General features: G+C 35.4%; 2 protein-coding genes across 9 annotated transcripts; both read right to left on the reverse strand.

Annotated features, from left to right (window-relative positions):
* Positions 1-258: 258 nt before the first annotated feature.
* Positions 259-11,003, reverse strand: LOC142607510 (heterogeneous nuclear ribonucleoprotein Q-like). 8 transcript variants are annotated; one of them, XM_075779041.1, is made up of 11 exons: positions 10,967-11,003; positions 10,788-10,851; positions 9,175-9,191; positions 8,042-8,485; positions 7,841-7,957; positions 7,467-7,607; positions 7,103-7,276; positions 5,945-6,152; positions 5,666-5,853; positions 2,523-2,608; positions 259-655 (listed from the first exon to the last, which is right to left on the reverse strand). In XM_075779041.1, the coding sequence occupies exons 4-11, from the start codon at positions 8,474-8,476 to the stop codon at positions 475-477; spliced, it is 1,530 nt and encodes a 509-aa protein (XP_075635156.1). In that variant the 5' UTR covers positions 8,477-8,485; positions 9,175-9,191; positions 10,788-10,851; positions 10,967-11,003; the 3' UTR covers positions 259-474. The 8 variants fall into 8 exon arrangements, with proteins under 8 accessions (XP_075635156.1, XP_075635155.1, XP_075635149.1 ...); XM_075779040.1 differs by lacking the exon at positions 10,967-11,003 and having other exon boundaries at positions 10,800-10,941; XM_075779034.1 differs by lacking the exon at positions 10,967-11,003 and having other exon boundaries at positions 8,042-8,510; positions 10,788-10,866.
* Positions 11,004-15,319: 4,316 nt separating this feature from the next.
* LOC142606826 (small RNA-binding protein 11, chloroplastic-like) lies at positions 15,320-18,918 on the reverse strand. The gene is made up of 4 exons (XM_075778178.1): positions 18,616-18,918; positions 15,966-16,034; positions 15,774-15,880; positions 15,320-15,691 (listed from the first exon to the last, which is right to left on the reverse strand). Exons 1-4 carry the CDS (start codon positions 18,719-18,721, stop codon positions 15,584-15,586), a joined length of 390 nt encoding a protein of 129 aa, XP_075634293.1. The 5' UTR covers positions 18,722-18,918; the 3' UTR covers positions 15,320-15,583.
* Positions 18,919-23,404: the final 4,486 nt, after the last annotated feature.

Here is a 23,404-nt window from a genome sequence, read left to right on the forward strand (position 1 = left end):
TATCCAAAAATGGTCACATGTCAATTGCTCTGGTACACTGGACAAAAGCTTTTGCCCTTGTTACGCTATTGTTCTGTGGTTGAACTGTAAACAAGGTTAACAAGTCTATAATTTACCCTTAACATGCCCTAAGCCAAACTGATATTGGCAAACTACGTATGCTAATAAAATGGGCATTGGTATGTGCTATCCTTGTGGAGGAAGACAGAATCCAAGAGAAAAAAAAATTATATATATATATATATAAGCAGAAAGTACTGAAGGCTGAAGGCTTATAAATCAAAATTAAAACAGAATAAAACAGCTTAACAAAACTAACAAATGTCAAGTGTAATAATCACTGACAAAGTACAATAATACCACTACACGCTTCAATGAAGAAGATGACACTGTTAAATTCAGATATTGAATGATCTTAAGGTTTGACATTAACACACACTTTCTGATGTATAATTCTTAGCAGTTAACCTGCAACTAATATGGGCGATACCTGCGCCCATGACCACCATCATTACTGTGCCTTCCCCTACTTGAACTGCCACTACTCTTGCTGCCACTCCCACCCCCACCACCCCCACCCCCACCCCCACCCCCACCCCTGCCACCTCCTCTTGGATGTGAAGGTGGAGTATGTGGCTGTGTTCCTGGCTGTTGCCTGCAAGGATAAGAAGAAAATGGACCATCAATCTCCAGGTACAACAATTAGGATGTCACATAAAGTAATTCATATTTCTCCATTTATATCCAAGTCTTGAGAATTACAAGTACACTTGAAATATCAATTATCGACTCACTTAAAGGCGTGTCAGCCAATAAATTTGTAATTTATGCTATTTGATACCAACCAACCATTTATTTTGCTAACATATGGAACTAAAAAGACCATGAAAGTGGAGGTTCAATAAACCTTATTGTGGGCCATAAACAGCTGTAGCCCCTAAAATTCACGTCACCAGTCTCTGTTTGGTAGCAAATCAATCATACAGTGCACTTAAAAGTTTGATTGGAAAACTAGTATCCTTTTGGATTGTAGAAGGGAGGGGAAAGGAGAGGAAATTTGTCAAATTCGTCAAATGAGCTAATCAAAGAAATATTATTGTTTCCTATTCTTTATGTGGTTTCCAAGATCCAAATAGCCTAACATTTTTCATGAGAAAATAAACAGACCTAATCCTGGAGGAGAAATGGCTCCAAAAATTGCCTCAGTTCATGCAAAGTAGATATAGGCTTCTTATAAAAAGCATCAGAAAGAATAAAGTGACCAACTGGCCTAGTGGGTCTTCACAACATGCTATGCAAGTACTAGGCATTAAGAGGAAGATCATATCAAAAGCAAAAGACCTGAAGTTGAGACTCATAGAGCATTAGTTTATGGGTCCAATGGATTGAAGAAAGACTCCCAGTCCAAATTTCTGATGTAATGACACCAGAATCTGCGTAGAGGAGTTTTAAGATACCTTTATACAAGGCCAATGAGTTCTACCTCCACTAGAACCCCCTCCCCTCCCCTCCCCTTATAAGTTTTAGGTGGAGGGTGAGATTGTAGCTTCAAGACTCAATGGGTGTGTGTATAACTTACCCCACCAAAAAAAAAAAACTCTCATATGAGGCTCATTGTAATGCTACAATCCTAACCCCCATTTAGTCCCAAGAGGAGAGGAAAGGGACAATCCAAGCACTTAATTACGCATCATTTTAATCTTGGGAATTCATCTAATTAGAAATCAAAACCCTAGTCACATGACCTTCTAAAGAGACCAAAAACGTTGATCTCTCTATAAAACTGTAAATTAGAGAAAAATACATAAACAAAAATTTCCAAGTGGGTCACAGTCAAGTTTTACCTGGTATAGTCCTTTATTAATAATACACTAGTCAATAACTTCTTATATTGGATTTCTATTTATATTCTTTTTGATAAGTAGAATGTAGAAATCATATATGGGATTTATACTGTGACAATCCCACTATCAAATTATATAATCTCCTCATGCTTAACATGCACCTCAAATTTCATATCAATCACATGCCATTTACCATCCAATCAATAAATTCGTGTTTGTTTGTGCTCACACATGCATGCATTTGTGTGTGTGGACCCCCAAATTTCATATCAATTAGATGTTATTTACCATTGCATGTGTGTGTATCAGATTTCATATCAATCAAATGTCATTTACTCATTTACCAACCAATCGATAAATTCGTGTGTGCGGGTGAGCTGTCCAAGCATGTGCGTTTGTGGGTGTGTGTGTGTGTGTGTAAAAAACAGTTATAATGAAACTCATAATAACTAGATAACCAAATCTAATAAACCAAAGGCCCATTGGGCTTTCTTAGGCTTCTTAGATCTGCATCACTAAATAAGTCGATTACTTGCCCAAGCAGTGAATCGCAATGGATACTAAAGCTGTTAAAATTGGACAAGAGAGAAGGAATTTACATGAAAAAAAATTGCAGATGCATAATTAATAATGTACTATCTGTAAGAATAAGTCTGACTATAGCATGGAAGTGCTTACAGAACATATCCGATCCGTCCATCAGGCAAAAGCATTGGCATCATTGCCAAACCAGAAGGAGTTGGTCCCCTCCCATACATCATGGGCTGCAAAACATGTCCAAGTATCAGCAAAAATCTAGATTTGTCAATTACAAGTGTAAAATGTAAACAAGATGAGCAAAATTTATTGCAGTGGTACTCAACAGCAAAGCACATATATAATATGTAATAGGCTAATAGCACTGTTTAAAGACCAATAACAAGTGATTTCATTTTTTTATTTCATATTATATATATGATAGAAATTTCCATCCTAAAGACACCACACTACAAGGGAAGTCCTTGGGTCGAGTCTTTGTGAGTTCATCCCAAACAAAGAGAACCCCTCCCCAACACACACACACACACACATACACAAATGAATGAAACCCCTCACCCAGCCTCTAAGAGAACTCCAACAACATAAAGTACATATACTTGTTATGTGTGTGGGAGAGTGTGTGGCCCAAAGACAACTATCTCACAACGTATTGTGATGCCAACACCAAAAAAAATAAAGAGGAATGAAACCCCCCACCCAGCCCCAAAGAGAACTCTAACAACATAAAGGATATATAATACATGTATACATAAATAAATGCGTGTATAAGTAGCATAGGAGAAGCGGTTAAGCAGGCTTACTTCTCAACTTTAAAATGACCAAATGTAAGACACCAGCACATTTTCTCAATTACAGGCCTTGTATAAATAGGCAGAGTGTAATTCCTATGAAAACTCCAAATTGTTATCTACTTGACTCTTTTTTGGGTGGGATTGGAAGAGAGAGAGAGGGGGGGGTGGGGGGGGGGGGTGTGTTCAACTATCACCCCAAACTTTCTCAATTGCCGCTATGTCAAGTAACAAGTCTCTTGGGATTCAACCAAAGGGGCCTGGCTAGAACACGCTTTCGAAATGCAGCTTAAGAGCCCTAGAGCAGAAATTGCATCACTTTACTTTAAATTTATCAATGTAAATATATGAGGAGCGTATTGATGAGCTACTAGATATTTTTGTGAATTTTTTTAATGAAATACAAATTTTAAGTATTTACTATATTCATTGGAACATTTTCTTGAAGTTCCTTGGTTCTAGCCTACAAAAAGGTGTTTTGGGCGCATAAGAGAGATCCGTCATGATGGTGGTTATTAGACACATTGCTCTTTGCCTCTCTATTCCCACGTGCTCTTCTTATCTTTGCTTCATTTCCCAAACCATCATCTTATTTCTTCTAGTCTAATTATTTGCTATCTTCAACTCTCATGATAATGAGAGAAATAATTACCAAAAAGCAAGGGGGAAAAAAGATAGTGAGGTTCTTTGAAGACTTTTCTAATGTTAAGTTACACATGCACCCAGCAAGTGTTGAGCCCACAATGTAATTCTCCACCATACTTTTACAAGTAAAGAAGGCAGCATTTAAACTAGAGTTCATTAACAATCAGAAGACCTTATTAGCCACCATTGTTTCTTACATACTATTCTCTCTAAAATCCTTTTCTTTTCCTCATACCCACCACCAATCATCTTGGAAGACTGCATTGCATCGTCACCCTCCCATTTTTTCCCATTCCTACTTCTTATCCTTGGATGCACAGATATGGCCATTCGATTCAGGAAACAACACAGCATGAATACGGTGGGGAGACGAAGTAAAGAGATATACATTTATAATATGTGTGCCAACAAATTCCTTAACCAGTTCTATTAATCAGAATGCAAGTCAAAAACAGAAACTTCTTTTATTTTTGATAAGTAAAAAACAGAAACTTCTTCCTTCATTCTCTCTCTCTCTCTCTCTCTCTCTCTCTCTCTCTCTCTCTCTTTTCTTATCCTAGTCTTCTGTTTCCTTTCTAAGAGGTCCCCTCTCTATATATATAAAGTCCCTATACTTTTTTATAATAACATGAAGAACCTCATTTGGAGAAGGTATATAGGAGTTGCTATAAATATCTTTTACATAGACCAAACAAAAAAAGCCCTCATTTTCTAAAGTAGATATTACAAGATTTTCCTGCATATTGTATTGTAGTGTCTTTAAATATTTTTCTTACCTATCAAAAACAAAAGGTAGATATTACAAGCTTTCCCAATCTGTGTCTTGGCCCTTCTTGACCATATCAAAAACATTTTCATGATGATTCATTCACTTCACTTACTCTTTTTTTAATTGCAAAGTTATATATTCACCCAGTGGAACTTGATCCACGCCTCCCCCTTGATCCCATTATTGTAGGAGGAAGAACGTGCCATCCAGCTGAAGGTCATTGGCAGTTATCACACTTTTTTTTAGATGATAATAGTAAAGAACTTCAGAGTATTTGTGTATTCATTTCATATATAAAGTTGTCCAAGGCACTCTGAGACCCTACTAAGGCTTGAAGCCAACGCAAGAAAACAAGCATGCATCGATAGAAACAAAGGGTACTCTAGAAGATTTGCTTGGGGCTGTTCACTTTAACTTAATCAGCTGGTATCTTGAAATCTCTTTGCTTGAGGGGGTGAGCGTGGAAACTTCTGAGAGAGCGCTTCACAAAAGAGATCCTTAGATCTTTTAAAACATCTTCTTTTTGGTATTTTATTTCAGTGGGCTCGTATTTGGGGTCTTACACAATGTATTTTAATTTCTGCTTTCTACAATCTGTTAGCTGTTAGCTTTAGCTCTTGAGCTTCTTGTATTTTCTCCATGTCCAAAGTGTTCATCATCGTGAACACAATGTTCATTTTTTCAATAAAAGTTTTATTACCTATATAAAAAAAAATGGAAAGTTCAAGCTTTTTTTTTTTTTTTTTAATTTATCACAACTGAGCACATTAGGATTGTATGAAAGCATCCGAATTTTTAGCATGTTCACCCTAAGAGTTTACATCCACCTCACAAAGAGAGGCAAATTTAAATAAAATCAATAAAACAGACTGCAACTTTTGAATCAGAACTACCAACATATTTTATCAGGCTATGACCTAAAAGTAATGTACAAAAGCAACAATAAATATTCATGTAAAACACTTAAATCATGACAGTTACTGAACAAGGCTCAGAACTGATATTATGTACATAAATATTCGCTTTATAAGAAAGAACATGCACAAATGAGTAGAGTGGCGCATTTAAACAGTACTCACCTGTGCAAAGCCTGTGGCACCATATCCTGCACCACCATATCCTGCACCAAGAGCACCATAGGGACCACCAACCAAACCATAACCAACACGAGGTGGATAACTTGGAAGCAGTCCTGCCTTCTGTGAATTTGATCCTCCAGACTTTTGATCTGCCTGTGGTTTTGCAAGAGAACACTCCAAAACTTGGCCTGAAAATCAGAACAAAGCATGCAATGTGAATGACTAATTTAATTTTGTTTGAAAAAAGTAAAATGCATTAAGAAACAAATGAATGATCACCATCAAGTTCATATTTTTCTGTATTCTTCAGCGCCTTCATGGCACTTGACCTCTCCCCAAAATGTACAAAACCTATTCTACTTTTTTCCTGTCCAGATTTTGCGGGTGGCAGAACCACTTTTGTGATTTTCCCATGATGTTCAAATAGCTTCTTTAGCTGGTCTTGGGTAACATTCTTCGGTAAATTCTTCACATATACTGCCTTCACCTGTACAATACAAGCTTAAGTTCTTCAAGAGCAATACCCCAACAATAGACTGCAATGAAATTCAACTACCACCAGATCCTGAAAACTAGTTTAGAACAAAGAAGACAAAAGTCTGAAATATTTGAACAACTACTAAAAGATAGTCATGTGAACCAGGCACAGATCATAGGTCATACAATACAATAAGCGTATGTTATCCCCTAAAAAGTCACCTGTCAAGTTCCTCCTCAGGGCTATTATCAGGGGGGGAAGAGCCAGCTGATTTATTATTCTAATTTATCGGTACTATCTCCTTGTACTTTTTCCAATAGTGAATTTTTAGAAGCGGCAATCTCATTACATGCAACTCCTACAGATCTAATGAACTACATAACTTAATATTATTTACCAATATCCTCTTCTAACATTTTTGTTTTCCATGTGCCCACTAAGATGGATACTTATAGAACTGATATAGGACATTATTGGCAGAAATCGGAGATAGCAGAAAACAAAGAAGAACAGGAGAAATCCCAGGCTTCACCATCTAGAATCTGCCTAAACCTTAGGCTTCACCACCAAGCTTAGAGAAACATCTTTAATAAAAATAAAAAAATTATTCAAATTCTACTGCTTCAACCATTCCTAGAGCCTCTTTCATAAATGTTTCAAGGATTACATTAAGCCACAATTACATCCCCTAAAATCATTTGATTAAATCCTCAACAACTTCATTCAACAAAAAAGAAAAGGAAGAAGAAAAAATATTTTTGAAGCTTGCACCCGTCACCAATGTCAAGCATTGACAATGGCATTGATGTTCCCAATGGCAGAGGGTGGGGGGGAGGCATGCCTCCCACCCAAAAAAAAAATCTGGCTCGGTTCCAGTTACTTTAACTGAAATAGTTGGTCCTCAAGTATGGACAGGAAGCTATGACTTTTATATAAACGAAGGAAAAAAGTTACAAGACCTGTGAAGCAGCAGAAGAATCAGCATTTTTAGGGTCAGCCCAGCTCACAGTTGGGGCATTATCACCTAGCTTAAATTTGGGATTCATCATCTTCTGCCTTGAATATTCAGCACATGCATGGTTATGGTAGTCAACAAAAGCAAAGCCCCGGTTATTGCTTGGATTCTTTGCATCCTGTGACCAAGAGTTTAATAAATTGAGTACAAGACACTTGTATATGGCAGAAAAGAACAAAACCACTGGCTGTGGTAATATATAAATTTTTTAAAGGCACTGGGAATTCTGAAAATAAACAAAAATGAAATAAATGATCTCAACTATCAATAATAACTACCCTAAAGACATATAACTAGTTCATACTGACCTTAACAAGTTCCACAGCAGTAACTCCAGGCCCAACTTCCATGACAACCTTCCTTAGATCCTGCTCTCCCCAGCTTCTAGGAACATTACCAATGAACAAACGGTGCTTTGCTTGAGATGTTGAACATTTTATTTTTTTCCCCTGGAGAGAGTTTACACAAAAGCATTCAACAATTGCAGCATACATAAATAACAGCAAATGGCCATAATAATAATAATAATAGAAACCTTTAAAAAGCTCTAAGGAGTACTTATATTAATCTTTAAGCTAACAATAATAATTTTAAATCAAATTCAATTTTCAACTTGCCAATAAGTCCTCAGCTTATGTGGGGAAAAAGGCAATAAGAAATGATGCACAAAAGGTTTTGTTACCTTGAATTCAGTACTATTCAGCTCATCAATGGCTTTAGAAGCTAATTCTGCACTTCTAAAGGTCACAAATGCAAAGCCCTTGTTCTCACCAGAATCTTTGCCCTTCATAATCCGAACCTGTTGTCACAGACCATAGTGGCATTGATATAAATCTTCACAAAAGGAACTTACAAGATTGCTTTCTATAGAAATGGAGCTAACCTCTGTAACTTCCCCTATAGATCCACAAAAAAGCTCCAAGTCCTCCTCTGAAGCATCATGGGGAATGCCACCTATGTACACTTCAGAACCATGTGGAGGAAGGGCAAGAAGTTCAGCATGTTTTTTTTTCTCGTCCTCATCTTCAACCTTCATCTCATCATCAGCTCCATTGGCATTATCGGTATCCTCTTCTTCTACTTCTTCCACCTCCTCCTCCTCCTCTTCTTCTTCCTCCTCTACTTCTTCCACCTCTTCTTCTATTTCTTCAACTTCCTCTTCTTCCTCTACTTCTTCATACTCAACCTCTTCTTCCATCACCTCCTCGGGATCATTGTCCTCATCAAGATCAACTTTCTCATCAGACTCAACTGGCTTTTCAGGTTCACTTGGCTTTTCCACTTCAACTGGCTTAGCATTTGCCCTTGTCCGTGGCATCTTATGTATCTAATTAAACACGCTGGCAAGGCAACTGTGAAGAAGGCACAGAGGCCAGAAGAATTTATGGGAAGAAGTATACACATGCCGAAAGGAGGAAACAAAATGAAAGGCCAAAAGGAGTTGCAGAGTATGATTTTCAGTGTTTTTGGTCAACAGGGTATGAATTTCAACTGAACCCACGTGATGAGATAAAGACTCAAGGGGGTTGCAATGTGAAAGACTTTTACCAATGGGATAATGATAACATTAGTAGCAGTACTAACAAGACCGGTAAAAGAGATTTCTGAATGATACTTATAATGATCATGAAGGTGGTGCAAATTTTCAAATCATGAATTTCTTGAATCAGAATTAGGCTGCTGTAAAAAAACATATAGGCCAAAGCAAAAAAAAGAGGCTTTCACTATCTTCATCCCAAAGGGTGCACATAACCCCATAAAATTTAAGAATAGCAAAGAAGCACAAAATGTAACCAAAAAATAATAATAATAAATTAAGGATACTTGAATTAAATATGGAGACAATTATAATGCTTCACGTTAATCCAAGGTGACACACCATACTCAAAAGAAGTTTCCAGGGTTATGCTTAAGAGTCATTCAGGTATGAAAGGAATGATAGAGCTCAAACAAAAAGGAGAAAAGCCACAAAAATGGTCCAATTGTAGAAAATAATACAGTTCCAAATAAACGTACCAATTTTGTGCACCTTCCTGCAATAAATTTAGACATATAAGTTGAGATCAGGTATTTGATATGGACATTATAGACATGTTTTACATAACCAGTACATACAGTATCAATAATTAAAAATTTATTAAAAAAAAAATTAAATTCTTACAATATCTCGTGAGAAGTAACATAACCCAATACTTAGACTACTAATCATAAGACACAGGAGAGTCAATAAAAAATAGTGTGCCATCTTCGTTTACAGACTACACAGTACATTCTTGATAAAGCAGAGAAGCAATATAAATCCACTATAAATTAATTTCATTATTTAAGGCAACTACGGACCATCTCAAATAGCATACATGAAGTATATGATACCAAACTGTTATCCTAGGACTATATAACATACAAGAAATATTCAATTGTCTACCATAACCCAATTAAGCCAAATCCTTCCCTTGATTATAAGAACCAATCTAAAATTCAAAACCCTAGAATATCCAAGTCAAATATATGTCCCACCAAAACACAATAACAATCATTTACCAAATTCACCCAATTACTCATATTAAATCTACACGCATGAACTTTTTTTTTTAACTTGATACCGACAAAGGGTTATCCGTTCAGAACATTATATTCTTCCACCATATCATCAGATCATAGATTGACACTCCTTAAGAAAGTTTATAAATAATTTCACTCATTTGTGTATATTAAAAAAAAAGTTGCAAAGTTTTCATATCCAGCAAGTTCCTTCAAAATGTGAGAGAGCAATAAATAAACGTGCAATGTCCCTCTCTACCATAACCAGAATTATAAATGTAACAGTAAACATGTTTTTTCATATAATAAGGATTTCGAGCTCCTTGATGAAAACATCTTATTATACCATTTTTAAAACCAGAATGAATAGACATTTTCTTCTGCAAACATCTAAAAATTGGTTATAAATTTGTGGGTTCCATAAGCCTTTCCATTTAAGGAAATCATTGACATGGCCAAATGACATATTTTTTGGAAAACAGGACCCCTTCAGAAGATCCATATAGAATACAAATCCCTACTAACTACCAGGTTACCAGTAAGAAACAGTAATATAATGCCAATATAATTTCCCCCCAATCGTTTTTTTATTATTATCGAGCTAGATAAACAAAATTAACCTACCCAAAAGAGTAAACAAACTATATCTCCATAAACACACACTGACACACACAAAAATTAGAATCATAACAGGTACAAATCCAATCAAGTTCAAGTCCAAAGTTCCTCACACTTGAGGAGCTAAAAATTCATGTATCTCAAAAAACTCATGCAATAGCACACCAAACCAAACCATACCACACCCTACAAATTAAAAACTAAAAAAAGCTCCAAACTTTGGAAACCCCAGTTGAAATGCGAAAAACCCATCTCTTAAATAACAAAACTAAGCTCAATCTGCATTCAATTTCAACAAAAAAAAGAGTCACATTATGTTGCCACCATGACAATCACACCCCAACATATCAAACACATAAAAAAAAAAACAAAAACAAAAAAAGGAAAAAGACAAAAGGTAAGATTTTTATCACAGAAAAGGCAAATTCTAGAGAGAGAAAGTGAGAGTTTTAGAGAGAGAGAGTGTGTACCGGAGAAGCTACCTGCGGAGACTTTTTTGAATGTTAAAGTTTGAACAGCGAAAACTCGGAAAAACTGCAAGATCCAATTATTTTTTGCTTTTAGTATGTAATAAAAAATAATTATTGCTTTTTTATTTTTTATTTTTTTATTATTTACGGATAAGAATCCCTAGACTAACAGTAATTACCTTATGAGCCCAACACAAAGAGAGAGTTTTATGTAAATTTTGGGGGGTCCCCAATTTTTGTGAAGGGGATTTTGTAATGATTATTAATTATGCAGAAGATTTATTAACTTTTATTTTTTGCCAAATTGGGGCTCCCTTATATTATTTTACAATTTTGACCAAAAATTGAAGGTCTCTCATTGTAGAAATTGGGTTTTGTGAGCAGTAATTATCAGGCCGGGTATGCTTTCAACGGTAAAATATATTAATATAGAGGGATATTGTTGGAATACTCTTCCAAACATATATAAGTTTCAATATTAAATAATAATAGGAATTTAGGATAATGGGTCATTTATAATAAGTCATGGCCTAGTTAATGGTTTTTATTTTTTAGATGCAACAAAATTTTTAATTTTTTGGTATTTGCTTCAAAATGATCGTTATTTAGTCTTTACCACCTTAATTCTTAGTTATAAAAAAATAAAAAGCTCAATTCAAACTCATTTCTTACGATATGTTCTACTTATAAAAAAACAAGTGTAATTTTCTTGTCAATGACAAATGATTAGGAAAGATTTTCTTTTAATTTTTCTTTTTTCCATTTAAAATTTACAAACTTTAAATCTCTAAATCTTCCTATAAAATTTTTTTTTTTTTAAACTTAAGCAACATGTTTTTTCTTTTATTATGAGTTTGTATTAAATTTGTAACAATAACAATATAAATCATGTTTTTTTTTTAAGCGGTTTAAGTGGATTGAATTTGTGTCAATCAAACATGTTTAATGTTATGTAGGTTGAAATGAGTCAAGTCACATTCATATCAACCCAACACGACTTGTTTATTAAGCGTGTCAAAGGAGAAGTTTCGTGTCAACCCGTTTCATTAGCAATTCGTGCTAGGGGTGAAGAATCATGACACAATTATTAAATGAGTCAAGTTCAAGTTGAGTCATTTAGTCGAATACCTTTATCTCAACACCAGTGGCGGCTCCAAAAAGTTTTTTCAAGGTAGTCATTAAAAACACATAATTTTAAAAAATTTATTAATAATAAAACTTGAATATATTAACATCACAAAATAAAAACATATTCAAATACATAAAGTTTTAAAATTTTCTTTCACAAGTTTTCATATTTTTAAATTGTTGTGATATGATAATTTCACTATTAATATTATCAACTACATCTTTTTTAATATACACAAACAAGCAATTATTAAGCTACTAATCTCCTATTCAATTACTAACATATTGCCTAAATGAGTACTAATATAAACAAAATACATTATCTTTTTGAAAAAATATATAATGTAAATCCAACAAATTCGGCTAAAGACTAAAGCAAATACTAACCGACTAGCTATTTGAAAAGTGTGCATTTTTTATATAAAAAAAATAGCAATTTTAAAATATGTCAGTTGAAACACAATTTAAAAAATCACAATTAAATGTTTGATTTGAGATTTTAGGCTAATATGTTTGTTTGAGCAATTTTTTAGAAGTGTTATGTTCACAGCATTTTTACAATACTTTCACAACAAAACATAGATTGTAAGTTTTTACTGGTTCTAATTTGAACTTACCACTGAAATTATTTTCCATTCATCAGTAACAACTTGTTATTTAGGATTTGATACGAAAATATTATGAAAATAACATTTCTTGGAATTTTTTTTCAGCATTCAATGGACAAAATTTTTGGTGGGGTTGAATTTTATTTTTAATGGGCTCAATTCTTATTAAGGGAGTTCAAGTGTTTTTTTTAGGGTGGTCAAGTTTTTTTTTCTAGAGTGGTCAAAAGACCCATATTAATTAAAAACTCAAATTTTTTTTAAGTTATATTTAAAAAAAAAAAATTCAAGGTGGTCCTATGACCACCCTGATTAACACTTGGCATCGCAAATACTCGACATGACACAAACATGACACGCTAACCTGAATTGACACTTATATTATAAACCAATGATAATGAAATCCTTTGTAATGTCCCATATCAATAGTTAACCGATTTTTCCTTTAATAATAGACTCAAGTTCTAAATCCCCTCCCCCAATTACACTATCAAGTATCAAAATATATATATATATATATATATATATATATATATATATATATATATATGTACTATCAAAGTTTTTATTTTTTTTTATTTTTATAGCCAATAAAAAGTTGTTTAGCATCTGAATTACGCATTTCAAACACAAGATTTAAATCCCTATTTATTAGATTTATTAAAAGGAACAAAGTGCAAACTTTTCATACACCTTTTTCTCTTTGCCAAACGCTATTCCTATTCCTCGAAGGCGAGATGCACATAGCTCTTTTTTGTGACAGGGGGACTCAATTGTAAGCTGATAGGGGTGTTTGGATTTTCAGTTTCTATCCCTCATAACTTTGTTTCCATCTCTCATAACTCATGGCTGAGGGGTGTGTTTGGCATTGTTTCTATCACTTAATTCTCTGATTTTTGAGTGATGAGTTATGAAAATTGAAAACACATTTTAGGTGTTTTCAAGTTATGAAAACAGAGTTATGATGACATTTTTGTAAATATACACACATTGAGGGACTCACCCAGCCGCAACTTTTGATTTTTTTTTTCACTGGGTTCGGTGTGTGTGGTCTTCTTCTTCTTCATTTTTTCTTTTTCCTTTCACACTGGTCTTCTTCTTCTTCTTTTTCCTTTCACGCTTGGTTTGGTCTGGTCTTCTTCATCTTTTTTTTCTTCTTCTTTTCTTTCATTTTCACATTGTGTTTCTGGTTTTTTTTTTTTTTTTCACCGGGTTTGGTGAGTTTGAGTGGTCTTCTTCTTCTTCTTTTTTTCTTTTTCCTTTCACACTGGTCTTTCTTCTTCTTTTTTTCTTTTCCCTTTCCCGTTGGGTTTGGTCTAGTCTTTTTCATCTTTTTTTTTTTTCATCTTTTCTTTCCTTTTCACATTGTGTTTCTAGGTATTTTTTTTTTTTTTTTTTTCACTGGGTTTGGTGAGCTTGGGTATTGGGGGTGGAAGGAAAAAAGAAAAGAAAAGTAAAAGCTACACCAAGTCAATCCTTGGATCTTACAAAAAAGTAAAAAAATTGAGTGATGAGAAGCTGAGTGAAGTGTGCCAAACAGGTAGGTATAGGAAATTAGGGTATTTTAAGTGATGAGTGACGAAAATTGAGTGAAGAGTAATGAGTGATGAAAAAAAAAAAACCAAACAACAGGCCTCTCTCTAATAAATAAGCAAAAATGGGCTTCGCTCATCCATTTTAGTACTTATTTTACACACATTTTGTCTCCTTGGCTTTGTGAAGGTTAGAAAAAAAAAAAAAGATTAAATAGAATTTCAACATATGGAGTCTACTTTATGATGAGTGCTATTTTTTATCAGATTAAGACGCATATTAGTTTCTGGTGTTGGCGGTGTTTGAACCTCTTATCTCTTAACTACACGAACTAGCTAAACAATTAGAAAGTTTACTTAATTATCTGACTAGCTATATTACCTAACATCTGCCTCTGTACCAACCCACATGTGATTGCCTTTATGAAAGGACTATCATAATATCATTTTTATTTTTAGGGAGGATTATCATAATATTTTTGGCATGAGTATATTATCCAATTCAGATGCCAGCTCCCAAGTCGTCCAGGCCACTTCCACATAAAAATGGTTTTACTCCCAAGTAAGACAAACATCTTTGCATATTTTTTTATAGGAATCTTACCCTTTAGAGTTTAGACATGGTTATAGCCAGCAAGCGAGAATAGAGTTAGAAATGAAATATTCCTTATCGCCATTCAGTTGTTTGATGGTGTTTTCATTACTAGAAGATTATTTCTTACCAAAATATCTGGAATATGTATTTTCTAACCCGCATAAGAGCTAAAAAAGATCCCAACATTAGTAATGTTTTTACTTCTCGCATGAATGATAAATCTTACCATGAATTTAATTATGAAACATTCCATCACCTCCCTATTAATATCCTAAGGCTTACAATAAAAGGGGTCAAACCTCTCACGACATGCTTGTCTTTGACAACGGTCCTCTTTTAGCTTCTTTTTCACCTCCTTCGCTGACCACACACCCTTGCCCTCCATCTCCATGGCATGGCTACGACATTGTTTTTCCTATATCAATAGTTAGATTGATTTAAGAAAAAGGGTCAAGACTGACATCTCTTGATGTACTCATCTTTCACCCTTGTGCTCCCTTAGCTGTGGTCTTGGACACAACTCTCTGGCAAGTGGCAACCATTTATATGCCAAACTCACTAGATGGACTTCCACCATTCTCATATGTACACAATCTCTGCTATGCCAATGCCAAATAGGGGGAAAATATGTAACAACATCATTCATCTCTTTAAGTTCAATGGTTTTGTCAAGACTCCATAATTAGTTAAATGCTTTGCAGCAATTTGTATAAATAGTTAAATCCCATTGAAAAGGATAAATTACCATCAAATGCTATGGACTCAATGGAAAGAATTGGTTCTAAAAGTGATGTCCAGAAGTTCCACAGGCAAGGAGTGATCAAAAGCTTACGAAAGCAATAGAATTAAACAAGCTACACATAAAATATCTGACCATTCATGCGCTAGTCTTTCCAACATTATTGCATGTATATCAAGAAGACTTGAAAGTTAATATCAGCTATCACCTGCTGGCTCTGGGGGTCCTCTCGCTACTCGCATAACAGAATCAAAATGTCTACTTGGCCTTGCAGGGTCTACAAAAATGGCACGTCCATCTAGAAACTGCAAACATTATCACTGTTCACATTATTAAATGAACTGGGGAAAAAAAACAGAGGAGGAGGAGGAGATCATGTAATCTTGCCTTCCCATTCATGTCTGTCAAGGCCCTCTTGGCTTCATCCTCTTTAGCAAAACTCACATACCCGTAACCTTTTGATCTGTTTCTGACTTTATCCCTTATTATTTTAGCTGGAAAAGGAGAAGAGCTGGATGACAAAAGATTATTGATATGGAAAAATACATTGATGCTAGGGTTGGCAGTAACAGTAGTTACCTTCAGTAACTTCACCAAATTTTGAAAAGGCTTCAGCTAATGTCTCTTCTGTGGTGGAGAAAGATATATCTGCAACAAATTCAAAACCAAAAAAGAAAAAAATTAGAAGCATACATGCAACAAATTCATAAGGTATGAATAGCAAAAGAGTTGTAAAGCTGGGTGTGTCAAAGGATATAGCTCCAAGAGTGAAGAACATGCTGTAATATTGTTTACTCAAGAGTAATATTGTATGGCCTAAATATTCTAGATACATTACACATACATGTGTAAAAGTGTGTCATGTATGACATTCAAGATATTCCATCGAAATATCATAGCAAAGTTCATCTGCTATTCCCAATTTAAATATTGCAATAGCATAGTTTCTTTATGTATCAGAATTAAGCTCAAAGGGGACAGAAAAAAGTTATCAGATGAAATTAAACTTTGATAAGCAAAAGCTGCAAAACCCTGCTTTGACAATGGGTATATAGTACAGTGTAGACAACTAAACAAATTATACCCTGTATCCAGCTTAGAAATAAGTTAAAAATGGCCCTAAGCGGATACACACTCAGCAGCCATCCTTCTACAGATTAATAGATGTTTATAATGAGAATCTGATAAAAGGGGTTGCAGTAGGTTGTTAAACTATGTATCAAAATTTTGGACTCAACAATATCCTTGTGCCTATCTGGAAAATATAATTCCTGAAGCATTGCAATAAAGCTTAATTCTGATTGAGGTTTAACCGTTATGAACCTCAAGCATAAAATTTCAGTCATATTTTCATCAGGCAGGTAATAAGATGAAGTATAGTACATCCTCAGCAAATGCAAGAACAAGGGTCTGTAGTACAACCACCAAATAACTTTCCCATGAATAAAGAGTGTGGTTTTGAAGTCTTCAAATCTTATCATATACAAGTAAAACATGAAAAAATTGTCGATCTCTATTAGGAACATAACACAATAGAAACCCTTTGTTGACTTGAGGGTCATAAATGATAATTGCTCATCTTTCTAACCTCTACCCTTCTCTTTTGATGACTTAAAATCTATAAATGTATGGTTAAAAAATTGAAAATTTATGACTTCCACTTTACAACTGGTCAGAACTCAATCCTAATGCAATGGAACAGGATTTTCAGTTCAATTGTACCAGTTCCTGTTTTATACAATAACATGCGCACGCATAATTGGAAAGAGGACTGAAAAGATTTCTTTTCAATTTAGTCCTACATAATTTTCCAAAACCTAATACCCTAAAAGCTAGATATAAAGCATAATTACCAGTATATTTTTTTTTTGATAAGTAAAAATGATATATATTCAAGAACACTACCTTATGCAAAAAAACATAGGGCAGAGAGAAAAATACAAAGGGAAATGAAAGCGAAGAAGGAAAAAAGAAAAGAAAAGATACTAATTATACAAGAGCGAGCTAAGGAAAGTAGGGAGAGAATCACTAAAAGTGAGTCCCCAAGCCCTAGCCCAGTCAAACAGAGAGCCACTAAAAGAAGCCAATAGCTGGTCATCCGAGCTATCCATGTCCTCAAAAGTCCTCCTGTTTCACTCCCTCCAAATGCACCACATTAAGCACAATGGAGCTAAATTCCAAATACTAGATGAATGCTTTTCAGGCCAATTCCACCAACCAAAAAGAGTATCTGCAACCGATCTTGACAAGACTCAAGAGATCTAAACACCAAACTCCACAACCGATAAGCCTTACCACAATGAAGTAACAAATGATCCACCGTCTCTCCATTGCAACGACACATGATGCACCAGTCAACAAAATCCATCCTTCTACCTCCAAAATTGTCACCTGTAAGGATCCTATCCCATACAGCAGTCCACACAAAGAACAAAACACGCCGAGGAACCTTAATCTTCCAAACACCTTTCCAAGAAAAAATAATGGGCAAGGGACTCCTCAACTTATTGTAAAATGATCGGATATTAAAATCCTCATTCTTTGTCAACTTCCACCTCATACGATCTCCATTCTCAATGGGAGGTAGATTTGAACCCAAGGTACGGAGAAATCCATCCACACCACCCATTTCCTAATCATTAGGTCTCCGAATAAAATAAACATTCCAGCTTCTCCATTCCTCTATCCCCAACTGTTCAAGAGAAGAGGCCACTGATGCCTCTTTATAGGAAGCAATCCCATACACCCTCGGAAAAGTCAAATGAAGAGGCTAATAATATACACAGAGGCAATGGCAAAAGTTACTAGCATTATAGTAAATTTCAACAACTGTACAAAGCTCCCACTTTTGCAGCCTTACCCAATTCTTTTTTTGTTTGGAAAGACTGATTCCCAAACTCAAACCCGCAACCCGACCCTTTTGGTGGAAGGCACTTGCCATCCCACCAATGTCCAACCTCTTTGGAAAGGCTGAGAAACCCTTCCTTTTTTTGTTTTGTAAATCACTATTTTTTTTTTGTAATTTAAGAATAAATTGCAAAGTAATGATAACAACTAGTGAATAGTTTAGTTAGCTAAGCAGTAAATGGTTTCATAATGTTGTCAATCAGGTGTAAAATGCTATGATTCTCATTCCCCACGTTTTCTCAGTATCAAATGGAGGTATATAACGCTCAAAAAGAAAAACCTTAGTTACACAGAGAGAGAGAGAGAGAGGGGTGGTGCATACCTTTGACGAAAAGCTTAGAAGAGAATCCTCTGAAGAAGAATAGTTGAGGGTTGGGATGTGAGATATGGGTGTATAGGTCGTGGGATATTCCTCTTAAAGCTGCCATTAGTGTCTAGTAAAAGGGCAACTGTGTCTGTGTCTGTGTCTGTGACTGTGAGTGTGTCTAGGTGAAGTGTGGAGAAGAAAGAGGCAATCGAGGACGAGGAGTTATTACTATTTCTATTTGTTGATTAATCACTTTGCTGCAAAGCAATGCTTCATTCATCACTGATGAGACTCTATACCCAGAAGCTCACATCATTTGAGATACGTTCGTTTTTTTTAACCTGATGTCAGTGGAGAATGGCCCAAAAGAAAAGGAAATTAATTCGGAAATGGGCTTTGGCATTTCATGAGCAAGGTGCACAGTATTTTCCACACCCATCAACCCGATCAACCAGGCTAATCTGGCGGGTCCAAAAATCTCCGATTTTATACATCACATCACACGTGTACTTTTTTAAATATACTTTTTAACAAATACTTTATCTTTTATTTTAATTATTTTTTTTTTCCATGATAAAGAGAGTCGAGTGTGTGAGAAATATAATGATTTTTTTTTTATTGGTGTGAGAGAGTACACCAAATATTTTTTTTAATCCCAAAAGTATGTTTAGGGAAGCTATAGTGCTCTCCATACCAAAAGAGTCACTGTAATCTGTAATTCATCCAAACAATTTTTCTAAGATTGTTGGAGTTTGATTTTAAGGGTTCAGTATATAATATGAAATGAATTTTGGGTTTTTCCTAGTCTATCGGGGATGCTCCTAGAATTGGGTTTTGAGATTAGATTATTCAAACTAGGTTATCAATAAATTTTACCATTAATATGATTTTAATTTCTTAAAATTAGAATTTCACTAAAAAAAATACTTGCATTTTGAAATCTACTCTAAAATAAAGTGGAACTTAGATCTGGTTTGTAAAAAGAAGTTGTAGAGAAAAAAAGAAGATACTAGAATGTTGTGTATAATTATATATCTCTCTATTACATATGAGCGGCTTGTAAGACACACACCCTAATTCTCTAGGGTAGGCAAGAGTAGAAATTAAGTACCTTTTTCTTCTATAAATAAATATTTCAAGAAGCATTGTATGATACAGATAGAAACGGTGCAATATTGAGAGACAATGAACAAAAGAGAGAAATATGCATTCAGTGTTAGAAATAATATGATGCGATAGATGTTTACTAGAAAAAAATAATTCAAATATAATCTTACTTTCATATTTCTGTTATAAAATAAAAAGGGAGGTAGTAAAACTAGAGTAACAATATATAAGATTTTTATATATAAGTGGTCATCTACTTTATATTGTTATTGCTGAAGTACAAGTGATTCTTTCCTTTTGATACCTGTACATATTCTTTGCAACTACATACTATATATATATATAGTAATGTAAAGTCAGTTGGTCTGAAGATAATAGGTGAAATAGTATATTTGTCCTCTCAGAGGAGGAAAAGTTTGGTGGGAACCCGATCTGTCAAAGAAGGGTGAGAGCAATCAAAGAGTGTATGGATGACTACCAAATATTGGATCTAGGTTTCTCAGGACCAAAGTTCACATGGTCAAACAAGAGAGATATTAGAGACTTAATTTAATGCAGATTGGTCAGATGTTGGGCAATCCAGAATGGAAAGCCTTTTATTCAGAGGCTAATGACACACATTTGGCTAGAGTCAATTCAAACCATTTGCCCCTACTATTAAACCCAAATCCCAATATGGGCACTACTACTGACAGACCATTCAGGTTTCAGACTATTTGGTTGAGCCACAATGAATTCTCAGCTATTAGTAGAGATGCTTGGTCACGGCAGGATATAAATCTAGCTGGTGTTATCTCAAACTTCACTACAAAAGCCCAAAGATGGAACAGAGAAGTATTTGGGAATGTATTTATAAGGAAAAAGCAAATCATGGCAAGATTGCTAGGCACTCAAAGAGCTTTAGCTGCCTGCCCCAACAATTTCTTACTAAACCTTCAAGAGCAGCAAACTGAGAAATACAATCTTATACTTCAAATGGAGGAAAAGATTTGGGTCACAAAATCTAGGACTAACTGAATTATTTTGGGGGAGAGAAATACTTCATATTTTCATATGTCAGCCCTTAACCGGAGGAGCAAGAATAGGACTACTTGCATACAGAATAATGATGGTGTTTGGTGTCATAATATTGAGGAAGTGAAGGAAATTTTCAGTTCAAGTTACAAGAAACTCTATAAGACTGAACAATACTTCTGCCCTATTACCCCACAATGGAACTCAGACTGGTGTGCGAAGCTAAATTAGGAAGAAGCTAGAAGCTTGGCCCATATTCCTTCAGATGGAGAAATTTGGAATGCCCTTAAGTCAATGAAACCCTATAAAGCCTCAGGTGTTGATGGGTTACATGCTGGTTTTTTCTAGAGATTTTGGCTTGTGGTTGGAGAATCAGTGAAGAAGGAGGAGAAAGAAGTATTTACAAGTCAAAAAATCCCAGATTACCTCAATCAAACTCTGATTGCTCCCATTCCCAAGCAACTTAGCCCTAAAACTGTCAGCCAGTACAGACCTATAAGTTTATGTAACACGGTCTATAAGACCATATTGAAGATTATTGTTCTAAGACTTCGTCCTCTCCTGCCATCTCTGATTTCCCCAATGCAAACAGCCTTTCTTGAAGGGAGAAAGGGTACTGATAATGTTATAATTGCGCAAGAGTTAATTTATTCTCTTAAGAAGAGGAAGGGCAAGATTGGATATATGGTAGTGAAAATTGACCTTGAAAATGCCTATGATCGTCTGGAGGGGAGTTTCATCAAAATGGACCTTGAGCACTTTAGCTTCCCTGAGAATATAACAAAGCTGATCATGAGTTGTGTTTCTACAACAACCACAGCCTTGTTACTCAATGGAAGTAAATTGGATTCATTTCAACCTTCGAGAGGAATCAGACAAGGTGACCCCATATCACCCTATCTGTTCCTACTGTGCATGGAATTCTTAGGAGCCCAAATCACTAGCATGTGTGAAGAAAGAAGGTGGGACAAAATGAGGGTTTCTAGAAATGGGCCAAGCTTTTTTCATGTATTTTTGCTGATGATTTGATGCTTTTTGCTAAGGCATACAACAAGAATTGTGAAGCTATTATTGAAGTTCTTGATAACTTTTGTAACCTTACTGGCCAGAAAGTCAATCTGAATAAATCCAAGATTCTCTTTTCTTCTAATGTTACAAGAAGAAGGAAGAGATATATATGTAGAAAATTGGGAATGAATGCAATCAATAATCTAGATAAATACCTAGGATTCCCCATCATTCATCAAGGCAGAACAGGCAATGCCTATAATTTTGTGGTTGACAAGATTCATAATAAACTTGCTAGTTGAAAAACAAAGCTTTCATTGAAAGCTGGAAAACTTGTGCTTGCCAAAACATCTGCGGCACCTGTGGCAGAATATTACATGCAGTGCCAGGCTCTTCTTGTCAAAGTTTGTGATCAAGTTGATAAGATTATAAGAGATTTCTAATGGGGCTCAACAGAAGAGAAGAGAAAGATGCACATGGTCAAATGGAGTACAATAACACTACCAAAAGAACTAGGAGGGCTGGGTTTGCACAACATGAAGTACATGAATCTTGCCATTCTAGCTAAACTCTGCTGGAGGATGGCTAGTGAGCAGGAGGCCCCTTGGGCAAAAATGTTACTGGCAAAGTACCTTTCCCCAAGAAGAATGACAGAGAAAGGAAGAAAACTACCATGTTCAAGTGTATGGACTGCTTGCAAGAAGGGAGGTCTAGTCTATTGCAAGGGTTTGAAGTGGTTTGTGAAGAATGGGGAGTCAATCAAGGTCTGGAATGACTTTTGGTTACCTATGGGCACCCTACGCAATCTCATTGAAGGTCCCCTGACCCGTGAAGAGGAGCAGCTAATAGTTAAACAATGCTTTGACTACAACCATGATTGGAGAGCACAAAGCCTATCGTTTGAGATACCAGATCACATTCTTAATGCCATAAAAGTAAGCCCTTTTTTCTTACAACTGAGATGCAAAAGATTCTCTTCAATGGGCATACTCCAAGAATGGGTTTTTCTCTTTGAAATCAGCTTATTTGTTGGCAAGGGGTTTAAACCCTTTGAACCTAGATACTGTGTCGGTAGCATGGGTATGGAAAGTTGAAACCTTCCCCAAGATACAATTCTTTCTATGGCTATGTCTGCATAACAGTGCTCCCATCGGAGAAGTACTGGGTTCAAGGGGTTTAAATCTTGATCCCACTTGTAGTTTATGCCACAGGAGTAATGAATCCATCGATCACCTTCTAAAGGGCTGTGAAATAGTCCAAAAATTTTGGCAGGAGTTGCAATACCCTCATTGTCTGAGGGATTCGTTTAAATAACCTCTTGGAGAATAGCTTGAGATCAATTGCAAGAAAGATATCAAATCCAACTTCATGGGCATACCTTGGAAGATTTTATTCCCCATGGGGGTGTGGCAAATTTGGTTGCACATGAATAATTTCATGTTCAGGATAGGTAAGGTGGATCAAATGAACTTCAAAAGATGTATTAAAGAAAGTGCAGAGTTTTACTCTATTGGCATGAATGCCAAGCTACACAAAGCCAAAAATATTGTCCCAGTAGGTTAGGAGAAACCACCAGAGGGCTGGGCAAAGCTAAACTCAGGCGGATCAGCTCTAGAGAACCTTGGAAGGGCAAGAGGAGGATGTGTGATCAAGAACCATGAAGGGGAGTGGATGA

Source organism: Castanea sativa, chromosome 8, assembly GCF_040712315.1.
Source record: "Castanea sativa cultivar Marrone di Chiusa Pesio chromosome 8, ASM4071231v1".
Lineage (NCBI taxonomy): Eukaryota > Viridiplantae > Streptophyta > Magnoliopsida > Fagales > Fagaceae > Castanea > Castanea sativa.

What these genes read in the sequence shown, in the direction of transcription:
- LOC142607510 (XM_075779041.1), bottom strand. Translation starts at nt 8,476, where the DNA reads ATGCCACGGACAAGGGCAAATGCTAAGCCAGTTGAAGTGGAAAAGCCA. An exon ending in CTATAGGGGAAGTTACAGAG is followed by an intron (nt 7,958 to 8,041) that starts GTTAGCTCCATT and finishes CTGTGACAACAG; the next exon opens with GTTCGGATTATGAAGGGCAA. An exon ending in ATTCTTCTGCTGCTTCACAG is followed by an intron (nt 6,153 to 7,102) that starts GTCTTGTAACTT and finishes TGTATTGTACAG; the next exon opens with GTGAAGGCAGTATATGTGAA.
- LOC142606826 (XM_075778178.1), bottom strand. Translation starts at nt 18,721, where the DNA reads ATGGCAGCTTTAAGAGGAATATCCCACGACCTATACACCCATATCTCA. An exon ending in TTCTAAGCTTTTCGTCAAAG is followed by an intron (nt 16,035 to 18,615) that starts GTATGCACCACC and finishes AATTTGTTGCAG; the next exon opens with ATATATCTTTCTCCACCACA. An exon ending in TGACAGACATGAATGGGAAG is followed by an intron (nt 15,692 to 15,773) that starts GCAAGATTACAT and finishes TAATGTTTGCAG; the next exon opens with TTTCTAGATGGACGTGCCAT.